Source organism: Hirundo rustica, chromosome 2 (assembly GCF_015227805.2).
Source record: "Hirundo rustica isolate bHirRus1 chromosome 2, bHirRus1.pri.v3, whole genome shotgun sequence".
Taxonomy (NCBI): domain Eukaryota; kingdom Metazoa; phylum Chordata; class Aves; order Passeriformes; family Hirundinidae; genus Hirundo; species Hirundo rustica.
Window position 1 is genome coordinate 102,111,254 of NC_053451.1, and position 24,330 is coordinate 102,135,583.

The 24,330-nt window shown below is 43.0% G+C and overlaps 1 protein-coding gene across 1 annotated transcript; it reads left to right on the forward strand.

The window, feature by feature from the left end:
* Window positions 1-507: 507 nt before the first annotated feature.
* On the forward strand, window positions 508-22,663 carry GRPR (gastrin releasing peptide receptor). The gene is made up of 3 exons (XM_040056791.2): window positions 508-1,522; window positions 18,724-19,075; window positions 21,579-22,663. The coding sequence occupies exons 1-3, from the start codon at window positions 1,101-1,103 to the stop codon at window positions 21,969-21,971; spliced, it is 1,167 nt and encodes a 388-aa protein (XP_039912725.1). The 5' UTR covers window positions 508-1,100; the 3' UTR covers window positions 21,972-22,663.
* Window positions 22,664-24,330: the final 1,667 nt, after the last annotated feature.

Here is a 24,330-nt window from a genome sequence, read left to right on the forward strand (position 1 = left end):
TGCAAGAAAAATAGGTGTGCTTTTAGTTAAGAAGGTGGGATGGCTTTTCTGAACACATTGTTTGCAGCATGAAATTAACTGGGTTGGATTTTAGTTGGTTGGTAGGTTTGTTTGGGGTAAGGCTGTTTGGTTTTGGTGTGTTTGGAGGTTTTTGTGGTTTGTTTGGGGGCAGCTTGGGGTGGGTTGTTTGTGGGGGGGGTTGTTTGTTTGTTTGTTTGTTTGTTTGTTTGTTTGTTTGTTTGTTTGTTTTGGGGTTGGGGGGGCGAGATTTGGCGTCGGTTTTTTGCGGGGAGAAATGCGGTTTTGGTTTTTCTTTGGGGGGAAGAGGCGGGTAGCGAGCCGGTGACGCGCGTCAGGAGCCCTTAGCGAGCAGATGTGTATTTTTTCACCCAAAGAGTTAAGGGCGGCGCTGGCCGCCCGCCCAGCGCGGCGCTGCCGGGAGCATCCAGCAGGCGGCCGGCGCTCCCGCCGCTCCCGGCGCTCCCGCCGCGCTGCCAGCAGCCCGCGCACACCGTGGGAAGCAGCGCAAGGATTGACGTCCAGAACATCCTGCCTATAGGATCCGAGCCGCCACCCGAGCCCCGCTTTCCCCCCTCGCTTTAAATCCGGCTGGCGAGGGCAGGCACCGAAAGCGGGAGAGATTGGCAATGCAGCGTGGCAGCAACTCCCGAAAGTTCTTGCTTTCTGTAACTCCCTGCTTTCGGACACGGAGCTGCCGGGCAGACCTGAAGCTGGGAGTTTAACGAGCCCCACTTGCGAAAATGCCTGCCACTTGCTGGTCTTTGAATTCGATAATTGCCCTTCCAGGGCTCAGGAATACTTAACAGCAAGAGAAGTCAAAGGAGGAAACTGCAAGTTTCACCATTCAAACGATGCTAAAACATGTTCTCCTTTCACCTTATGGAAACGGGACTGTGGAGACAGCTGCAGGTGCTTTTTGGTTTGGTTATTGACAAGATGTGTCACAAAGTAATATGACTTTTAAACTTTTCTGACTGTTTGAAGCCGGCAAGGAGCAGCAAAATTAAAGCAAGAAATTAATTTGAGGAATCTGAGGACTTTCAAAGAAGAAAGCTGTTTTCCGAGAAGAGCGAAGTAGGATGATGGCATCTGGAGAGTGCCTTCTGCTAGACCTAGAAACAGATAACTTCATTTTCTATAACATCTCTGTCAACCAGAGTGCAAACTTCTCCCTCCCCGGGGAAGACTGGTTTTACCCAGCGTTCCTCTACGCCATCCCCACGATCTATGGGATCATCATTCTGATAGGCCTTATCGGCAATATCACTTTGATTAAGATCTTCTGTACTGTGAAATCCATGCGAAATGTCCCTAATTTGTTCATTTCCAGTTTGGCTCTGGGAGACCTGCTGCTTTTAGTGACTTGTGTGCCTGTGGATGCCAGCAGGTACCTTGCTGACGAGTGGCTATTTGGGAGGACTGGATGCAAACTTATCCCCTTCATACAGCTCACCTCTGTAGGGGTGTCAGTCTTTACTCTCACTGCTCTCTCAGCTGACAGGTAAGCTTGGCAGCTGTTGCCTTGAAAAGAAGCCTGCATAATTATGACTCCATAAAATGCACAATTACAAATTTGTATTTTCAGGTAAAATGTTTCTTTTTTAATGTAATGAGGGAAGAAGAAGCACCTCCGGTGATTTCTGGTGGATATTAGCTTACAACTTGAGGAGGATGCAAATTGAACACAGGGTACTTTTCCTAAACTAAGTGTTTGTCCAATTTAGCTAATAGTCTACATTAATTCAAAGAGAGACAAGAGCAGATCCAGCTAAAGACCAGAGAGATAAAATGCCATTAATGAAGCTCTGCGAAAAGATAGCATGTTCATATTTGCCAAAAAGATAATTGATCCATACTTCATGAAGTGTGAAGGCACTGCAGCAGCAATTTAAACTGCAGTGAGAATCATTTCTTTCTAGTGGCTTGTTTCCTTAAAGTTAATAATATGTTAATATGTTAATAACAATATTTCATAAAATATTTTTCAAATATTCAAATGAGCTTTCCTGAAGCCAGGAATCGCAGTTGCCATAGCCAGTGTATTTCCCTTGGTTAAACAGTTTGCCCCTTATCCAATCAAAACAGATCTGTGCTGTTGGTTCAGAAACTTCATTTTCCAATAATGTTTAGTAAAAAATAATGTGTAGTAAGTATGCTGGTTTATTTTCTGGATGCTTCCAAAAGAGATTAAGGAATACATTGTCACCATGCTGAAGTGACACAGAAGTACTGAGTGAAAAATTATTTCAGTTTTGTTGTGATCAAAAAAGACATGGGGATTGTATCCTTGCTGACAAGTGAAACTAGGTTTGCTTTGGGTAGTTTCTTGCATGCCACTGTCTCTTGCTAAGCTGCTTTAAAATATAAGACTTCTTTTGTTCACATTTCAATATCGTTCACACATGTATTTCATTATACTTTTTGCAGTCTTAATGAAAGCAGATAACTCCTCAGTGTTTCAGAGACAGAATGGTCAATATGTTTATCCTCTTCTCCATGTTGGGATATATAAAAATAGCACTGTCTGTCCCAGTAGCAGATGACAAACAGACCTATGTGTAGATAAAAGTCTTAAAGATAAAAGCTTTAAAGGGATATGAAGATAGGAAAATTGCACTAGTGAAAGACCACATGCATTTTTGTTCCCAAGTTTGATGTGGTGTCTGGATCCCCTCTGATTGCTCAGAAGAAAATGTTGGGAAAACAATAAGTATCTCTCCAGGAAAATACATCTTTCTAAAGTTGTAATGTAAGTTGTTTTAAGGGATGTAAGGAAAAGAAAAATGCATTGTAAAGAAGATTATATCAGAGGTATATCAGAAGATTATATCAGAGATATTTATTGCCATCTGATCACATGCTACATAAAGTAAACATTGCAAATGCTTTTACTAAGCAGCACATCAATAGCACTTTTTGCCTGAAGGGATAGAACAGAACAGAAAACAGCAGCTGTGCCAAGCTTGGGATTTGATGACTTCAAGTTCTGTACTTTAGCTTTATCAGGAACTTGTTAACCATCATGCTGCACTGATGATCAAATGTTTCCATTTCCAAGGGATCATGTTACCCTCTTCTAATGCATCTGTGGTCCACTGCAGAAGGAGAAAATAATGAAACTTGTAACTTCGTTAGGTCTGTGAATCTAATATGCTGTGCATTGAAACACAAGTGTCCCTTATCTGTAAAGTTCGCTGAAGTTTCTATTTTGATAAATTTACAGCAGTGCTGGGTTAATTTTCTTGCAAAATAATACAGTCTATATTTTGTCAGCTCACAGCCCATTAGTCTATTTCCTTAAAGTTTCCACCCTGAACTCCAGACCCCAGTATTAATCATGTCAGAATCATTAGGGAAATAACATTAAAATTTAAAGGGAAAACTTCCAAAATGAGTTTAATGTGAACCAGCATGGTGATTCTGGTTGGGGGCTGTGAAGGGTCTGGAAGCCCAACACCCTGCTGCAGGTGAGATGCTGAGCCTGGCATGTGGGGTGGTTTCATAGGCAGCAATTTCTAATGACAGACATGGCACTGCATGAAGGGAAACCGAAGAAAGGGGCATGGGGGTGAGATGATTAATGCTCAGTGATGTGAATGCTACCTGAGATGCTCACATGAGGCATGTGAATGTCTCTGTTCTCATTAATCAAAGCCATAGACCACGTGAGAGAAAAGCCTCCTAAACCTCCTGCTCTGAATAGCATTACATGGCATTGCCTCCAAGGAAGAGAGACTTGTCAATGTACTACAGACCTTTTGTCTATAATTCATCATCTGCAAAAAATTACCATAAAACCCTCTTGGTTTCTGCATTCTTCCATTGACGAAAGCAAATGGAAACAACTGCTGGCATTAATGCACATATCATGGTGGCACCTAGAGAGACATCACTGGGAACAGAAGTCTGATGTGTAAAGAAGAGCGCCTTCTGATAATGAGGGGCCCAGATGTAGTAGGTTTTTGCACTCACATAATCAGTGCAAGAGTATATGCCTTCCTGAGGGATACTTTTATGATTTCCATTTGCACTTTGCCCTTTGTTAGGAATCTCTCATCTGGCAGTGACTGCAAACACTTAGCTGCGTGCCAGCCTCCAGCACAGAGCACGTAAGGCTGCTCAGTGGTTTGACCTGCCAGAATGAGGGGCTGTCCAGAGGATTGACTGTTCACTTGCAAACTTCTCAAGGAGAAACAGAGGCACAACCTGCTGACCTCCGCTTTTCCTGCGGTGGGAGCCTCCCAGCCTGCAAATGATCTGTGTACATATGGACACAGCTGAGCATGCCTGAGCAGGAAGGGACAGCCAGAGGGTCCCTGGGTGCATAGGATGGATCTGTGTGCAATCATGAGATTTCCTTTATTATTTCAGAAAATATGTAAGAAAGGACAAGAAACAGTCAACAATATTACAAATGTATTTCCTCTGCGACCGCTCCACTGGCTGCACTGTGCTTGCATCTGTCTGGCTGCATTTGCAGGAGCAGCAGCAGCCGTCGGGTCACACCTGTTTTCCTGCAAGTGGGTCAAATTCTCAGAGCAGCCAGGAGAGGGTTAAGGCATGTGCTGTGCTTCCAGCCACTTCCATGAGTGATAAGGTGCCAGTGCTGAGTATACAAGAGCAAGGAAACAAACAGCCCATGTGTGTGTGATGTTTGTGTGTTTTAGAAACACTACTGCAAATGAGGTTGGTGGGGAAGGACATCTGTCTGCCCTTCTGCTCTGCGCTGTGGAGCCAGTGGTTTCTTCAGCTACTTCTCAGTTTATCCCGGAAAAAACGGGAGTTTGGGTTCTGCCCTCCTCCTCCTCCTTCACCTCCCCCCTCAGTGCAAGGATAAGGGTACAGAGGCACCCGTGAGAGCAGTGACACCTGGGCTTCTAGCCCGGGCAGAAAAGCCAAGGCTGTCTCAGCAAGGGACAGGAAATTTAGGAAAATCTTTGCACAACAAGAGGAAAAGCAACTATTTAATTGCCCGTGTCATGGGAGACGTCTTTATTTAATTGGCTTTTTCCCGTGACTGACAGGGTATATACATTTGCATTTGAATTAGCCAGGCTGTCAAGCATTGATCATACTTCCCCACTGTTAGGCTGACATCGTAAAAGATCGAAATGCCCTGGTGCTCATGCAGCGAAACCTTCCTGAAGCAATGCTGTTTTTACAAGCACATGGCAGAGTTAAGTGTAAAATGTAATTGGAGTTTACAACAAGCCTCCTTACTTTAAGCACCTTGGATTCCGTGGATTCTAGCCCAGGAAAACTGCAGCATGCCTGCCAGCCGGAGCTGCCTGCAGTCCTGTGCTGGGAGTGACAGTGTAGTGAGATATGTGGAGTGACATTACACAAGAGATTAGGTGGCTTACGGTGGTAAAATCAGCTGCAGACAGCAGGGTTGCAGTCATGTGGGACACCTGAAATGAGGATGTCAGATTTGGAAATGTTGACCTCAGTGCCTTGGGTGCAGGGATGGATGCAGGAATGCTGCAGCGCTCCCAGCTCTGCTGGGTCCATTGGAATGCACCATGAACACAACTTTTGATGTTGCTCTGAACTCACATGACAGTTTGTTTATCTAAGAAATAAAACTTTCAAACAACACTCCAAAAAAAAAGCAGCAGTACAAGGAAAGAAACAAGTCCAGAATTTCTACAAACACACTTTTAAACATGCAAAACTCTTTGTTTAGTGGACTCATCTCTTCTGTGATTTAGATGTCTCCAGCCGCTACTATTAATATTACCTATAATACTACCGGAGGTGTAATATCTACATGCCAGTTAATTTATTTTACTTTACAATCACTGGATTATATGTCAATAGAGGACTAAGGGAAGTATGCCACCCTAATAAAAAGCTATGAAAAATCACCCCAGATTTCCACACACTTTTTTTTTTTTTTTTTTTTTTTTTTAAATACCATCAGTTTTAAAGTGCCAAGTCCATAGTAGTTAAGAATATATTCTGGGCTTTCTAGTCACAGTATTCATGAAATACCTTCAGGTCACTAAGACACTATTTTGGAGCATTTTACTTGTGCTGTTATTTACTGTGCAGCCCCAGGAAGGTTTGAGGGGGTGGCAGAGAAAGCCACTCTGAACTACCAAGACAGCCTCTAACTCAATCAGTGCAAGCTGGCAGAATGATACCCCGCATGGAGAGTTTGGATCCACTGATGTGGACTCATGATCTCAGCCAAAACATCAGTCCTTCCAAGCCAGGGAACAAAACTGGAGGGACTTTGGGGCCCATCCCAAAGCTTTCCCTCACGCTGAAGCGGTAGGCAGCCCTATCTCCACCCTTGCCACTGGCACAGTGTCTGTGCTGCTGCCCTTCATGTGCTGATGGATGCAGGGTGATATACACAGATCTTCTTCAGCTGATGTACAAGAGTCTTAAATCTTGGTTGCTGGCCACTGTGTCAATATAATATGAACACTCTTTACACTCTTAGTTTTAGCTCTCATTTCCTCAGCCCCTGAATCCATCTGCACTGCGAGCAACTGATCAAACAGCACAAACTTTCTGAAATCTTGATTAACCAGAGCAGATGGCCAAAACACAATAGATGCGCTTCTATAACCAGGAAGATTAGAGCTCCCATTTATAGCGGTGGCACTGGTGCGGAAATCTGAGTTTAGAGTCAGTGCTAATGTGCTGGAGACTGTCAATATTTAAGCAATCAAAAGGAAGAAAAGTCAGATTACCTATTGTTTACATTTCAGTAAAACCTAAAACCCCCAATCAGTTGTCATGGTCTCATAGTACGAGGTGCTGTCCACACTGTTATTAAAGTGAGCAACCGGCTGTGGAGAATTAGCTGACTGTGTGTCCCAGCAGTGGGCTGGGATTTCACCATCACTGCAGGGAGATGAGCTTACAGTGGACTCATCAGTTCATGTCCTACTGCTTGATGTTCAGATGTGGACAGCAGCATGGCTGAGAAGAGTAGGAGGTAGCTGAGCTGAAAAAGTAGAAGCACAACCATGCTGTGAAGCATCCAGTAACTGCTTTGCTCAGAGATGACCCTTGCAATAACCTGTTTTCGTTTATTTTGGAGACTTCACCACTGTCCCTATGGAGTCCCCTCACCTTGTTTTTCAGCAGTTTGACACCTAGGTGCCCACCTCACCCCCTACAATCTAGGACACCATGGGCCATGATCTGCTGCCCATAGCAGGCTCTGCAACCCACCCACACAGTGTCTGCTGAGTAGGATCTCAGGCAGAGCAAGGGCTTTAAAAATCCCTGTGCCTTGGGCCAGAAAATAGGGACAGTTCATGGGTCTCTCACAGTGCTGAGGCACCTGAAGGCATGAATCCCAGCAGCAAGCCAAGTGCTCTGCTGTATAGAAAAGCAGAAAGCTGGAGATGCCTTGCAGAAACCCCTCCTGATGCCAGGCTAGTGTTCAGTTTAATTGGACTGCAGAAAACTGTGGAGCATCAAAGGGAAAAGCTCTGCCCATCCTGTTTTCACTTGCCCTCTGTCCACAGTCAGTCTCTGAAGCTCTCTGGGAAGGCAGGACGGAAAACAGTACCATGACATCATGACGGAAAAAAATGTTTCTTCACACCTTCAGGCAACCCTGAAGCATTGAGACATGAATGTTCAAATGACCTGGGAGAACGAGAGATGTGGATGCAGGACTAGGAGATACTGCACTAGCCATCATCTCAGCAGTATGTCTTGCCCACACCTGTGCACGGAGGCTACTGAGTATCTCATAGGATTTGGATTAAAACAAATCTTTCCAGTGACGTGAGGCTGCTTTCTGAGTATTCAGACTAAAGGCGCGTATATCACTCTGCTGCCTCTTGTGTATCTGGCACTCTGTTACCCTCTCTGCTTAGAACTCATGTCATGCTTGAAATTGAAACTTGTCTGACCTCTAACCACTGCATAAAAATCTAACTCACAGCAAACCTGAAAGGCTGAGAGCTGGAGTTTTTCAGTCTGGAGAGCGAAGGTTCTGGGGACACCTTACTGCAGCCTTTCAATACTTAAAGGGGTTCATAAAAGACAGAGAGGGACTTTTTACCAAGGCCTGAAATGGACAAGGGGAATTGGTTTTAAACGGAAAGACAGTGAGTTTAAGTTAGACATAAGGAAGAAATTTTTTATGATGAAGATTATGAGGCACTGGAGGGAGCTTGCTGAGGGAGGTGGTGGACACCCCACCTCTCAGAGTCTTCAAGGCCAGCTCAGAAGGGTCTTTGAGCAGCCTGATTTAATTGAAGGTATTCTTGCTTATTGCAGTAGGGTTGGGCTTGTTGGTCCTTTAAATGTCCCCTCCGAACCAAGCTGTTCTATGGCTCTATGATTAGAGCAGTCAAGGATAGCAACAGATTGTTCAGCCCCTACATGCTGCTGAAGGTTCATATAGTGGCGATAATCTCTTATGACACCGATATTTACTGAAACCATGGAAAGGACTTAAGCATCATATAACTGTCTTAGCATTATATTGAATTTACACTAAAGCTATGACACAATGAGAATTTTGTGAAATGAGAATTTCATTTTATCACATGCAGAAGAGTTGCTCTAGTGTCTTCTTTTTTCTCTTCTTTCCTTAACAGAGCACTAATTTTTTGCATCTCCTGCTCACTTGGCTCCTGTATTTTACACAAAGCTGAGTTAAAACGGTTTATTTTAGACTGTGGCAATTTACCCCAATGACTCTACAGCATTCTCAGTCTGGTTAGCCACTATGTCATCTGCAAACTTTTCCAGCAAAGGTTTTATAGCCTGCTCAAGGCAGGTGATATGCACAATAAATAACACTGCAGCTAGAGAAAGTTCCCAGGACCCAGGGTACAAATGGTTCCACACTGCTTTTTACCACCATGCTTGTTGCCCTGCTAGGGAAACATGGGCATCAGGGTCCTCACCTGAAACACCCCCCTTCCTAGACCAGGAGCCCTAATTTTGACCCTTTCCTGTGGGAGTGGGACAGGGATTACATGGATAGGAGAGGGAGGACCACATGTACCCTGGTTCACACATGTGCTTTTCTACGTGCACGCTCACCTGTGCCAACATGCCCACGAAAGCTGCAGCTCCTCTGTATACCAGCATGGCCCACATCCTATTTACATCCCCTGTCATGTTGTGATCAGATAAAAACCCCCTGACATCTGCTGTGTGTTAAACAAGACAGAGATGTTAATTATCACCTGTTAGCAGGATTAACCTCTCTTATTCCCTCTACAACTGGCCTTGGGCAGCACAAACATTTGCAACTTTCTTGGTAACACCATCGGGCTTTTCTGAACATCACATCTCTGAAGCCAGTTCTCCACTTCTGAGGATATTTACCACTTTTTCAAGATTTGTAAAAAAGTTAGCACCAGTTGTTCCTCAGCTGGTTCCTTTAGTACTCCTAGGTGTAAATTATTCAGGCTTGCTGGTGTGAAGTTAGTTTATGTTATCAGATGTTGGCTCACATCTTCTTAAATACAGCTCACAAGTTTTCTGCTACATCTGTAGTACTGCTCAAATAGTACAGAAACACATATATCTCTGTCTCATTTGGTCTTGAAGACGACTGTTGGGTTATTGCTTTTCACTTTGCCTCATCATAGTTCATATCTTCACTATTTATGTGTATGCCTGACTTACTGATTTTTTTTTTATTTTTTTTTTATTCCTGATGTATTTAAAAATACACATTTGTCCGTTACAGAGTGACCTTTGATAATTTGTTGGGTCCTTCAGCTCCCCTTATCAGTCACCAACATTTAAAATTCTGATACTTGCTGTCATTTACTTTTGCTTTTTTCCCCTATATGTTGCATATTGATTTTTGTATTACTTCTTTGAGGTTTTAGCATGACTCCTCCTTTTCTGTTATCCAGGGCAGCTTTTTGCTATGCTTTTTCATGGCAAGGAGGGAGACACCAGGGAGCAGGCTGGAAGTCAGCAACTATTGTATAGTTAGTGATGCCCCTTTAGATTTGTGTTCTCAGTCAGTTGATTTGAAAGCTGCTTTTAACTTTAGGAAAGCTGCTTCTCTAAAGTTAATGGAATCATAGAATCATAGAATAGTTTGGGCTGGAAGGGACCTTAATGGTCGTGGTACTTCCAACCCCCCTGAAGTGGGCAGGAATACCTTCCAGTAGACAAGATTGCCCAAAGCCTCATCCAACCTGGCCTTGGATATAAATATATATAGCTTTTTATTCTATCTCCACAAAATTAATATAAGCACACCACAGCCATAGCTTATGGAAGTGCTAATTTTTAGGTCAATGATGAGCTCTTCTTTCTGTGTCAAAACAAGGTACAATATTGATTTATTGTACATCACAGGCAGTCCTTTTTCTGTTGAGAAACTCTAATGAATTTCTATAACTGGCTCTGTGGGATATCCAGAAGTTATGCCACCTGCTTAGATTACTCAGTGATTCTGTCTTTATGCACCAAAGATGGTGCTTTCAGCAGAAATAAGGCAGATTCTCAAGTGAAATGAGGACTCCATGTCTGAGGCCACAGCTTTAGTTGCCTTGGTCACAGTTCAATCCTCAGGCATGCAGATCTCCCACTCCCAGGCTGCTGACATCCCTGGAGACTTGGGTTGAAGCAGTAAAGCCTTAGATGGAAAGTGTCCCTGGGGCTTATTCCTTCTCATGCCTGGTGGCCCCGGTGGCAGCACCAGTTCTCCCAGCTGCACTCCAGACACTCAGCACATTGCAACCCCAACACCAGCATGTGTTCTGGTGCCACATGGCACGAGCAGGAACTTCCCTCTGGCTGTACCCAGGCACTGAGCACGTAGAAATGTGTGCAGTGCTTAGCTGGTGCTGGAGAGCTGTGTGGGACCTCGCTGGTTTTGAAAGTAGAAGATGTTTCCAAACCATGTCGAGAGGGGTATCAGGCCCAGGCAAGGGAGGGAATTGTCCTGCTCTGCTCTGCACTGAGGCAGCCTCCCCTCCAGTGCTGGGGGCAGTTCGGGGTACCATAACATAAGAAAGATATTAAACTGTTACAGAACATCCCAAGGAGGGCAACAAAGATGGTGAAGGGTCTCAAAGAGAGGCTGTATGAGGAGTGGTTGAGGTCACTTGGTCTGTTCAGCCTGGAGGAGACTGAGGGGAGACCTCCCTGCAGTTACAACTCCCTCATGAGGGGAAGAGGTAGGACTGGTACTGATCTCTTCCCTTTTGTGATCAGTGACAGAGGGAAGGGTCTGAAGTTGTGTCAGGGAAGGTTTACGTTGGATATCAGGAAAAGGTTCTTCATCCAGAAGGTGGTTGGGCACTGGAACAGGTTCCCAGGGAAGTGGTCACAGCACTGAACCTGACAGAGCTCAAGAAGCATTTGGACAATGCCTTAAGGCACAAGGCCTGACTCTTAGGGCTGTCCTATGCAGGGCCAGGAATTGGACTCAATGATCCTTGTGAGTCCCTTCCAACTCAGCATATTCTGTGGTTCTGTAAATGAATGGGTCCCAGCCCTGCTTCAGACAGCAAGTTTCACATCTGTTCACAAGGAACCATGAAGCTGTCCCCACTGAAATAACTTGCCATGAGCCTGAAGATCACCTTCTGCGAATAACTATCCTGGGTGAAAAAGGTTTTTTCTTATGTCCATGGGCCATTTTTTTTCATATGTATAGTTAATTTCTGAAGTATTTTAGACTGTGGATGGTTATGATTAGGAATAACACATTCACTATCAAATGATTAGTGTTTAAGCTCTCCTTCCCCAGTACGTAGTGCAGTTCAGTGGTCTCTGAAACACTCTGTCTGAACTCAGAATTTAGGCATTCCTAGACTGAGATTCTTATTTGTCCATATTCCAGGATAATGTAGCAGTATGCAGGTATACAGATTGATTTTTGAACATTTGCTTTAAAAGTGAGAACTGTGCCACTTCCATCAATGCCTCCTTTTTCTTTTCATTTAAATGTTAAATTAATAAAAAGAGAAAGTAGGCAGTACCTGCCAATGTATTTAAGATTTGCCCATTAGAGATGTCTTTGTGCCCATATGCAATTTACTAAAGATTTTAATAACAGATGTTCACTCGAGAATCATGCATAATAATGATAATCTTAACTAAGTATTCAGAAAGCAGATAGACCCAGAATAGGTTGTCGGAGTATGTTGATGAGTTAGACAGTGTAGCAATTTTGTGGATTTACTGAATTGTCTTCAGAGCTATAAATATTCATAACATCCATGGTAGAAACAATAAAGAAAGTTTGTGGCATTACATTTGTCATAATTATTTGGTATATTTAGTAAGACTCTTTTCTTGCTTTTCAGGTGGAGTTTCACACTCAACATCTTCTTCATTTATGTAGTTTTTCCATAGCATCAATTTTTCTCTGTTGCCTGAGGCTTTTTTGCATGGTAATTGAGCCAGTCCTTTATATTGTGTGGGCAAAACAATAATGTGATGCTTGTAGAACATAATTGCAAAATCTTAATGAAAGGATTTTTGTTTGGTCTGTTCTTGGGCCAGGACGAGACCAATGTGTCATTAACCCTACAAATGGGAACAGGTGATTGGGGATCAGAGGGACTGCAAATTGCACTTTTCTCATTATATCAGTTACAAGTAGGAGCAGAAGAAGTATGGGGGACATGCTGACTGAGGGGCAGTTCTTCCATCATTACTAGAGGAAGGTATGGCAATTTCAGGAGCTCGTTTTCTAGAACTGGGAAGAACGCAGTGTTTTCACTTCTCAGCAATTTACGTGACCGTTTCTGTAAGACATCAGTCCATTCCAGCCAATCTCTGCTTTTTTATTTAAATTTGAGTTTCAAATTAGCTCAACTTCTCAAAATAGAGCACAGTTTAAACAGATTCAAAACTTTGTAAGTGGATTTCTCACTTCAGAGAGAAATAAAGTAGCAATGTGTACATCTTTCCACCAGCCTGATGCACTGTAAACTGTGGGACCAATAATGAAGACAGGGTGGGCAAGGCTCCTGAAATCCTGTTTGAACAGGTTTTAACACATTTGGGTTTTAAACCATTATACAAATTCAGGAGTGGGGCACAGGATCTTTTTATGCAAATGGTGTAGGGCATAGTAACAGATGATACTGCTTGGAGGAAACTTTCCTTGACACTTATGTACTCCTGTGAATTTTGGAGGGGTACTGTCCCTTTACTCTGGAGGAATGATGGGCAGATCATTTTTTCCTCTTATATTTCTTGCAAGAGTGAGGTTAGGATGTAGAAAGACGGATGTGCTTGGAAGGACTGAGATAGAAAAAGGAAGTACTCTGTGGCAAAGCCTTTTCCAGACATTTTTGCTCCCTACGCTTCTGGGTCATCTATATTAGCTTTCCTTGCTGACATAATGGAAGGGAGAAAGGCATGGATACAAAGCAGTCATAGAAGAGGAGAGCGAGCTGAGGCTACCTATAGCACCAGCTTTTCCACACTGCATGAAGTTACTTCCCTAAAAAAAAAAAAAAAAAAAAAAAAAAAAAAAAAAAAAAAAAAAAAAAAAACCACAACCCGGAGACTTGGACATATGGAGCTAAATTAATTTAAAATCCCAGGGAAACATCCGATTTTCCTCCCCATGCTTTTGTTGTTTTAATTTATTTTTTGTGGCTGTTGTAGCAGGCATAGGTGGAGGAAGGTGACAGGAAAAAGCTGTGAAGGAAGCACTGAGGCTGCAGTCTTTGTGGATAAGGTCCTTTCTTCCCCAGAGGACAAAATTGCAGCCCTTCTATGCTTAGAAATGTATAGGCAGTGTGGTATTTCTTTATGAGACCAGACGACCGCCGATTACAAAAGGAAAAGAGTCTGCTCTCTCTCCCCGGTTGGGATGTGATAGCTTTATTCTGGAGTCCTCTCCCTGTGGACCCCGGTACCAGAGAGAGCGAGGCCCCACCCGTGCCGGGGCTTTTTCCCCAGGGGGCAGGGCCCAGAGGCAGGGACACGGCGCTGCCCAGTCAGGGATAAAGTGGGACTGGAACAGAGTTGGGGTACATTCCAGTGTGGGGGACGGGCACTGCTGGGCAAGGACAGACCACGTGATACAGAGAAAAAACATTACAAATCCTATGAAACACAATATAAACCCAATTAATGTATTACAACAAGGCAGTATGGCTTTGAAGGCAAAGCCTGTTTATGCTTCAGGTAGGTGTGCATTTTCTTGGCTCAGGTGAGGAGCAAAAATATGGATGAAATATCCATATTTGTACCAACAGAGAAACTACACCTAGGAAATGTTGACATCCATTTGGGGCTGTATTTTGGTTGGTATCTTTGGACAGTGTATCTGTAACTGTCTTTTTCATGCTACAGCTACTTCTGTGTTTGTATTTGAAACTGCAGCTTTTGGGCTAAGTGCATGGTATTAACCAATGTTTGCACACTCCAAGCTTTAGAGTACACTAGGCAATGCTATCATTAGTTACATTATTATTAACACAGGGACAATGACACAGTTTTCCTGTTTCCCTGGCATAATAACCTCAGTTGAAAAAGAATTTACTACAGAACGCTCTTGGGTGTGCCACATTTTAGTGGTTTATGGTCATTTCAGTAGTTGCATTGGTGAGAAACAATTACTGACTGAGCAAGATAGATATCCTAAGGGATGTGTAAAAGATGTTTTCAAGTATTCAGTGGAGATGCACATGCTCTGTGAGCTCCTACCAATCCACAATGAATTTTTGGGATTAGGTTAGGAACTGATCAGGTGTTCTGGGCTGAAGCAACACAATTACCAGCTTTCTCTTGGAGGCTTGGATGCTGACCTGGAAAACAGGGACAGCACCAGAGTCATTGTGGCTTGTGTGGGGAGGATTTCCTTAGCAGGGAAACCTCACAGTGCCTCATGAATTGCAATTATATTAAGCACACTTAGGACAGCCCCATGAGTAATTTCTTTTGAGGACTTCTTTGAGTGAGACTGTGAGACAAGGAGCTGACTGGCCATACATCCTGGCTGGGAGCTTTGTGTACATGTCAGGTTGCTGCTTCACAAGTGGGAACAGAGAAATTCAAAGACTGAGCAGTAGTAAAGGTCAGCATCTCTTTCATATTTTCAATTGGATCAGCAACCCAGTCATTTTCATCTGGGCTGTTTGGCATGAGTTCTTGACTGTGTCTTTTTTTATTCTACTGGATCTTCAGAAGGCATATTTTGAAGTTCTTCACTTTGTTGCAGTGCATGCATTGTACCTCGGTTTTTTAAACTTTTTTAAAAAATTCTTTAAAAGCTAATAGGGAAAGAAGTTTAGATGAAAAGAATATATATATTTCAAACAATAATTCAATAATTAGAGACTGACTGTGCAAGTAGCTGAGGTAGTCAGTCCAGGGCCGTGTCTAGATCTGCTGCAGACAGTTGAGCATGCACTGTGACTCAGAGCCCATGTTATGACCTGAGCTAAAAATGATAAGACGTTTGCATCAACGCTCAGTTCCATGAGGTCCATGGCTCCTCTAAGGTGTATAGGTATATTTATTAATGTCCCCTTCAAAGCAGATTGAAATATTCACATGCTGGTTATTAAATACGGGAAAGTTACGTGCCTCAGGGTAACTCATTGAAAAACAAATTGCAGGGGACAAAGCTGTGGCAAGCTTGAAATATTATTTGGTATACAAACTGGAAATACACATGCTGAAAAGCAGAATGAGCTGTTACTCAAATCAAGACTACCTTGATGAAGTTCTGAAGAAATGTCAAATAGATTATAAAATCCAGTCTTGACCCTGCCAGGAAAGCAGTATGGAAAAGTAAAGGAGCGAAGGCATTTCTGGACCCCACTCAGAAGCCTACCAGGAGGTGCAGCTTTTTCCAACCCTGAACACCAGCAACAGGAAAATCTAGTGATGTCTCAGCCCAAGCACCAGCCTGGGGGGCCAGTTTCTCATGGGTAGCACCCCTGTGCCCTCCTCTGGAGCAGCCCCTGCAGCTGCTGTCCTGAGCTGGAGTGGCAGAGTAGAGCTGCTGAAACACAAACTGGAGAGACCCACTGACACATCAGCAAGTACTGGATCACTGAGTAGTGATGTGTGACTAACAGATTACTAGAGATTTCTGCTGAAATTAACCCACCATCAAGGAAGTCATGCAGATAATCAGCAAAATGATTTTATTTGATTTTCAGGCTATTAAGAAAATATCTACCTGTGTTTCTGCACCTGAGAACTTATATTTTCAAAAACTGTTTGCTAGCTTTGTTTCTTCTGTTTTATCTTTCTGTTCTTTCACTCCCATCCTTTGGGTTTACACTGAACCCCTTGCAAGCAAAACCTCTCTCATATCTTCTCTTACATCTGCTGTAGGAGGCTTTAAAAAGACACTAAATACCTAGTAGTCCGTGCCAGCATTCCTAGACATTTCTGATTATGTTCTGTCCAAATTAAATTGTTTGTGAATGCCATCTCTGATTAAAATGTTCCATTAACTTGAAATGGAGTAATTTTCTGGCCCCCCCAACTCTGTTAATGTTAATAAAAATTAAACAGTTTCTCTATATTCTTTAATTAATCCATGTTCCTGGAATATAATACTGGAAAATATTCTCTCAGCTGTCTATATTTTGTAAGACAATCCCTGAAATAATCATGCTAACATGTCCTGTTAATAAGCATACAGTAAACATCTGCAGAAAGACCTTTGAATCAAAACTAAATTTGATAATACCTTGATATATTATTAATTTCCTTTTGCATTTCTCTTCTTTAGGGTTTACTGAAGACTTTCAGTGAGCTAGTGTTTCTGTCAATAATCTATATCTGGTCAATTAGACTATAAATTGAGCTATTTCAACACCACTCCTTTAGTAATCTGCCTAGCAGTTCTGCTTTATGACTGCAATATCCAGAGCATCGTATTTGTTTAAGAGCCATGACGTTCTTCGCCTGAGTTTACGATCTTGTGCTGGAAGATTGTGCTTTGTGGTGTGACACCACTTAATCCCCAGTTTTCAGAGTGCTAAGCAAGCCTTAAAAATACTGTGCCTGGCCACTGCAGCTGGAAAAAAGGGGAGCGGCAGAGCTTGGAGAATAAGTGGTTAAACAGCACGGTGTTTGTAGTACATGAAAGGAAAAGTCCTCTACACAAGAAACCTGTATGAAGAAATACCTGCAAATGACAAAATGTCTAGGGACAGCCTTCATAAAAATAAGTGTGTAATTACTTACATACTACTATATATATAGTTATATATGCATGACTATACATGCATATAAATATGTGTATGTATTTAAAATACACACAGAGAGACGTAGACACATATATACCTACGTGGAGGGAAAGTTAGGTACACTGAGCAGGATACTGCATATAATCAGGAGTTGAATGCATGCTTACCTTGCAAATAAAGCAATTGTCCAGGTAAAACAGTGCAGGACTGATGGATTCCTGTTTCAAATGTTGAGCTTTGGGATAATTCAGGCTATAGCAGGTGGGGAGTGATGAGGAGCCTGAGTTTGTGCTGCTGCATGGAGGGGCCCTGGTGTGCTGCCTGAATTCAGTCCAGGTGTTGTGCTCACTGCCTCTGCTCCCACCCCAGCGCCCAGTTCAGCTCACTGAAGGAACCAGGATGCTGGAAGGAGTTTAGCAATGGACTCTGAAGCAGCTGATGGGATGTACCCTGCCATGCCAGAGAGGGCTGGGACGGCCCAGGACCCAGGCACACACCAATCCCCAGGGAGAAGTGACCAAAGGGGGGCCAAGTGCACCATGGGCAGAGTGAGGCAGATCCTGGAAGAAACATCCAACAGTTTGTAACCGTTATAATAATGACACTCCATGTTAATACGGGAAATCTATAGATACTCCTTCCTAATTACTTTTTTTTTCTTCTTTTCTTTTTTTTTAACTTTTTTTCTTTTTTTCTTTTTTTCTTTTTTTTTTTTCCCTACCATGTTCCTTAAATACATATGTGAGTTGTGGCTTGCTTGGAGTGTCAAATCCTGCCAGAGCAGGGCTCCAGCATATATGAATCTCTGATGATTTCCATTCCTTTGATAACACACACCAATTTCAAATAAGTTTGTTTATTTGATATTCTTGGATTCTAAAGTAAAATTTTCTGAAAGGCTGAAATCATGAAAGACAAAATTTCAAATCAAAAAATGTCTCTGTGGATCTAAAATAGTGAGCAATAGTCATGGGGTTTTTTCTGCAAGAGACTTAGCAGTTCTGGCTGCTTAACCTGAATGCATGGAGTTAGGGAAAGCTCTTGCCAGCTACACCACCAAACAGCAATTAAGCAGGCAACGTGCTCTTTGTAGCTGGAGAAGAAATAAGATTTGCAGGAAACTACTGTACTCACAGCTTGAAAAGTGTGGCAAAATCTCAGCCAAGTTTCTTTCAACACTGTTCTGCGAAGGGGTGTAAGCTGCTGTACACTTTTGAAGAGAAGCCCATGATTGCACTTCCTGTCTTAATGCTATTTGAATACATATTAATGTCATTAATATTAATTAACATGTTAATGTCAGGGAGCCCTCTGCTTTGCCAGGTCAATTACAAATTAAATGAATTCAGAATCAATACACATGAAACTGAATGAACTGATGACAGTGGTTCTGGTTTAAATTGAGAAATCTATTAAAAATATTGAAATTAAAAACACCAGAAAATACAGTCTTGATTAAAGAGTGATTTTGTTTTTGTTTTTATTTTTGAATGGAAGGGAAAAGTAGGAATACTATGCTTAAATGTTGAAGTCAATAAATTATTTCTTTTGTTTGTTTGTTTGTTTTTAGGTATAAAGCTATAGTAAGGCCAATGGAGATTCAAGCATCCCATGCACTGATGAAGATTTGTGTGAGAGCTGCTATAATCTGGATTGTATCCATGTTGCTTGCCATCCCTGAAGCAGTATTTTCAGATCTGCACCCTTTTCATGACAAAGGGACTAATAAAACCTTTATCAGCTGTGCTCCTTACCCTCATTCAGATGGGCTGCACCCCAAAATTCACTCAATGGCATCATTTCTCATATTTTATATTATTCCCCTATCTGTCATTTCAGTGTATTATTATTTTATTGCTAAGAATTTGATCCGGAGTGCTTACAACATCCCCGTGGAAGGAAATGTGCATGTGAGGAAACAGGTAGAGATTTGACTTTCTTCAAAAATCCACATTCTCTATGAATCTGGGAGAAGAGAGGGAATACAGGGAAATTTATACTGAGAGACTGTGTCTGTCATACTAATTTTAATAGATTAGGTGGGGTAAAAGAATTAAAATGGATGAAAGAAGCCATGATACAGGGCTAAACAGTTAAAGCATCTCCTGTTTGTAAGTTGAGAGACTTTGGCAGAATGGTTACCATGGCAAGCATAGCAGGAGACCCTTGCCAAGGCCTGGGAAGGTATTGACTGGGATGCAGGGAAAGGGGCAGAGCAGATACAGTGTTTGCAGACTGAAGCAAAGGGGTGATATGGGAGAAAATCAAAACTTCACAAAGTTGCTTTGTCAGAGAGAGGATGTTGGATAAAGCCTTGCCTGTTTCTAAACAGCATATTTACCTTGACGTATTTATCTTATTTGCCTTACCTCTTCTTTTCAACTGGGGTGTCCTTCAACCTCAGCTAAACTGACACAAGCTGCTCGGTAGCTGAGCAATTGTCCTCTCAATTGCACCCAGCTGACACCTCCACCTTAGTCTGACCCAACACAATCATCTTACATAGCCTTCAGGTGCTGCGCTGAAGCAGTAAGGCTGGAAAGATTTGGGTTTTGCCCATCAAATGATGTGCAGTCCCTGAAATCCTTATCCTTTTTTTGCTTCTGAATGTGCGTAAATCTTTTCCCCTGCAGGCCATTTCTCTGCTGATTCGATGGCTGTTTTGATTAGTGGCAATAAAGTGAGCAGTACAAGCAGCCCTTTCCCCTTTGGTTTTGGGGAGAGAGCTCTAAAGAAAGCAAAAGGCCAGGCTGGTCTAGCACCCTCCGTCCATCATTCCCGTCCTGCAGTGCATTCAAGTGCTATACGTCTCCATCTGAGATAACTGGTATCGATTTCTTTATTGCATTGCTTCCTTTCTTTATAGTGCAGATGTGGCCTCAATAGCCCTATATCAAATTAAGAATACATTTTAAAAGAATATATGGTTTAGCCAAGGAGAGCCCTTTCTCAAAGGATTTAATTTTCAGCCTGCTTGCTGGAGACGTTATCACCTGGTGCATGTCAGTCCTTCCTGAGCTCAATGGCTGATTCTTAGTCAGTGCCATTAAAGGGGCACAAAATAAAGTCAAAATGGCCTTGCCTTGTCTCTCCTGCCTGCTTCCTGCTTGCATCTGTCCTGAGAATAGATCAGCCTGTGCAAGATGCTCAGTTTCTAATTTACCTATGGAGCTTGGAAGCAGAGTGAGGATGGTGCAGTGTCCTGGGAGCCTGGCCAGACACTGTGGCTGCACTGGGGCAGGAGCAAGGGTAGCAGGGCTGAGACTAGGAGCAGTTGCAGGCCATTCGCATCCTTCTTAAGTACAAGAAGTGGGATGCAGCTAATTCCCTAGAAGTGTCTGGGGAGCATTACTCTGGGATTACCAGAGGAGAACATTAGGGAACCCTAAAAGGTCAGCGTGTTACATTTTCCAGTCCTGCAAACTCTGGCTGCACAACGTCTCCCAGGGAGCAGTGAATTTTAGCAGGTTTTTCTGGGCAACTCTGTCTGTCCTCTCATTCTGGGCAACCTCCTTCACGGCTTTTGCGTTCATTAGGAAGAGAGATGTGTTTCCAGTGGCTTTGTTATCTTAATGTGCAGCGCTTTTGGACAAAAGACAAGGTATGGTTTACCTCAGGTCCCTTCGGTTGTGCAATACCTTTGGGTCGATTCCAAGCCTGTAGAAGTAAGTAAAACAAAAGTGTGGCTGGTCTGCATGGAAGTTATACTGCGTGCTAGCTGGCTTTGTGAAAGCACCTTTCCCTGACAAAGCTCAGATAATGCCAAGAGGTGGTCAGCCATCTGTTCACCACCTGCAGCCCTCTCCCGGTGGCTCCAGTGCTTTCAGCTGAAGGGCCCACCTCACTGCTGCCTTGGTGTTCCTCCAAGTACAGAATATTCCCTCTCTGTTTCTCCATCTCCTTCAGACTCTGCCTTGGTCTCAAAGGGCTGTGAGCTGTTGGCAGCGCTTTTGTGTACATACACCACATGGCCCCATGGCAGAATGTCCTGCCTGTGAGCTCTGTGAAATATCCCAGACTCCTACACGATAATTAATTATAATAACAGTAATAATAATAAGGTAATTTATTAAAATTACATATGATTGTATGTATTATGTGTGGATAACTAATGCAGATTGCCCACACTTTTGTTGCCAGAGCTGGGACTTTGCAAAGTGACAAGCCATTGGAATTTTACCTCTAAACAGGGAAGGAAAGGCTACTACTTATGTAATAAATTTCCAGAATTGTTTATTTATAAGGGAAGAGAGTTGAGGAGAGACAAGGAGAGTTCTTGACTGTGTTCACCTGCAGTCCAGATTTCTCTGTTCTGGACATGCCACCTGCCATATGTTAGCTGGAAAGCTGCAGCCCTGGCAAAAATAGCCAGCCCCTGGTCTGATCTGGGAATAGCAGCTAATCTGTGTTTCTTTCTTTGTCCAGATTGAGTCCCGTAAGCGCCTGGCCAGGACCGTGCTGGTCTTTGTGTGCCTCTTTGCCTTCTGCTGGCTGCCCACTCACATCATCTACTTATACCGGTCCTACCACTACTCCGAGGTGGACACCTCAGTGCTGCATTTCATTGCCAGCATCTGTGCTCGGATCCTGGCATTCACTAACTCTTGTGTCAACCCCTTTGCTCTCTACTTGCTCAGCAAGAGCTTTCGGAAGCAGTTCAACAACCAGCTGCTGTGCTGCAGAGCCCGCCTCCTGATCCGCTCCCACAGCATGGCCAGGAGCACCACACGAATGACCTCCCTCAAGAGCACCAACCACTCCCTGGCCACCTTCAGCCTGATCAATGGCAACCACATCTGCCACGAAGGCTGTGTCTAAAGGGCACAGTCAGGGACGTCGATAGCTGAGCATGGCTGCTGGACTGTGCTCCGTGGGGATGGTGAGCAGCGCACACACGCACGCACACACGCATGCACAGGTGCATGCAAGGAGGTGTGGTGGGCTCAGAGAACTCAGAGGAGCTTGAAGCGTCCAACACTTCATCTTGGGCTGAGGTTGAATCATCCAGCATTTCACCCTGCACTGAGGCATCGCCAGAGCATCAGATCATTGAGCACCAACACACAGGATCTCCCTGGGAAGTGCTGCTGTGCTTTCAGTGAGAGCAAATTGAGCGCCTCAAGATCAAATCTTTATTGGCTCTGCAGAATCTTCATCACTTCCTGCTCAATCCCAAACTTATGCAGACTTACAGCAGTGATAAAGACCATATCAGGTGCACACAATTTGTCAGAACAGTTGCATCCATCACTTCACGGTGTAATGTATTTTGATATAGAAATAAATCCATTTAAATAAGGTAAATGGTTTTACAAAGGAGTTCAATGTAGGTCATTTATGGACTTTTCAAGTATTTATTAATGTTCTGAGTACAGTATTAATTCATGGTCTAAAAGATATCAAGAGTTTACTGGGGCATGTCTGTGGTCCCATCTGAAATGAACAGCAACTTGCACCACATCAATGTAAAGGCAGTAACGTGAATAAATGTGAGTTGGAATATGTTTACAGCTTTCAACTGTGTGAGCTTTTGCCATGTTGTGGAAGAGACAGCAGGGCAATTTCCAAGCATTACTGTTTTGTTCTTCCTGTCTTCAAAGGTGTGAGATAGTGAATGTTCCATCACGTAAGTGGTACCACGAAATTTTAGTCAGGTTTAACTAAGGGAAGGCAATAGCAGAAACTGATGTACAGCTATTTTTCATTTAGTAGCGCTTTGTAAAATACTAGTTTTTCAGCAAAAGCTATGAGCAATTCAAGGTGTGATCTCCAACCTACATTTTTTTCTACTCTGTCTCCAGATTTCTGTGAAGACAGAATGTCAAAACTGGCTAACAGATTGGAGAAACAGGTCTACTGTAATGTTTGACCCAGAACAATTCCTGTGCCAGGTACCATCTATTCTGGAACAGGAGCACAGTGTCCTGCAAATAACAAACTCCTGAAGCACCTGGGCTATAAGACACGCAATGAAGCTGCACACCTGATAAATAAAACTGCTGCCAAATGAGGCCATAAACCAGTCACTGTAGCAGAATATTGGGTTTTTAATGGCCCTTATTCTCTTTGATGATGATCCTTTTCATTACCACACCAAAAGATAAATGAAAGCTGGTAAAACTTTGTCCTGGGTTTGCTTTGTGTTTGTAGAAAAAGTCATGTGTGCAGTGTAAAAGCACTCAGCCCTGTGTCTGCAGCTGCTTTGGGATGCTGTTGGGAGCTGCTGTCTCCGAGGACTCAAACAAGTTCTGAAGCCAAAGGCAGAGCTCTGAACACTTCAGCTGATTTTCCATTTTGTCCTCTGGATGAGATTGGACACGCAGGTATGTGAGCTCAGGATAGAGCCACCCCACTGTGCTGCTAAGGGTAACACTGCCCTGCTCCCCCACCAGCCCCGGGCACTGCCAGCTGTGTGTCACCCCCTCCTGCAGTTATAAATGCCCCACACATCCCAGTCAGGCTGAAAACTAATGGGGTAGGGTTATTTTACAGCTGAGTCAATTCCCTTGCTTGGCTGACTGTGTCACTGTGATGTTAATTGCAATTTACTGAGCTATCCGAAGTCCTCATTTATTAAAATTTTCAGTGCTTTCCCTAATCTTTATTATGAAGCCACATACAGTACCAGAAGCTCAGTCTGCAACCACTTCAGAGAGTTTGGTTGAGTTCTGAGCTGTTTATGACATTTCAAAATGAGAAAAATTTATATGGTCTAAGGTATTTTTATTAATTATTTTCTTTAGCCTTGTAAGGATTTAATCAAAGGCAAGCAGGAATTACATACTTCAACAGCAAACACACCAGGTGTGCTACACAATGTGTCCTCCTGTTTAATAACAAACAAGAGATTATTGTTGTTCTACAACAGACTTCAAAAGTTTCTGAATTTTTGTTTCTGAGGGAAGGGGCTAAAATAATAAATCATGAATCATAAAAATGATAAAATCATAAGCATGGGGAAAAGAGCACTGTTATATCTCCCTTAGGGCTCTGCTGAATCAAGTACCCTGCCTCCTTGAGAAAGGTGGTGTTTTGAACACAGGAGAGCTATGAAGATTTAGTGCTGTAGATTTAAATAAGTGCTATTGATTATATACTTTCCTTTGAAATAGAGTAAGTGTCTCGTCCAAGAACAGGAAAGATAGTTAATGGCTCTGGTCTGAAAAGTGCTTTCCAG

Bases quoted from the DNA above. Each gene is read 5' to 3' on its own strand.
- GRPR (XM_040056791.2), top strand. From the start codon at position 1,101: ATGATGGCATCTGGAGAGTGCCTTCTGCTAGACCTAGAAACAGATAAC. The intron at 1,523-18,723 runs GTAAGCTTGGCA...GTTTGTTTTTAG, and splicing joins ACTGCTCTCTCAGCTGACAG to GTATAAAGCTATAGTAAGGC. The intron at 19,076-21,578 runs GTAGAGATTTGA...TTCTTTGTCCAG, and splicing joins ATGTGCATGTGAGGAAACAG to ATTGAGTCCCGTAAGCGCCT.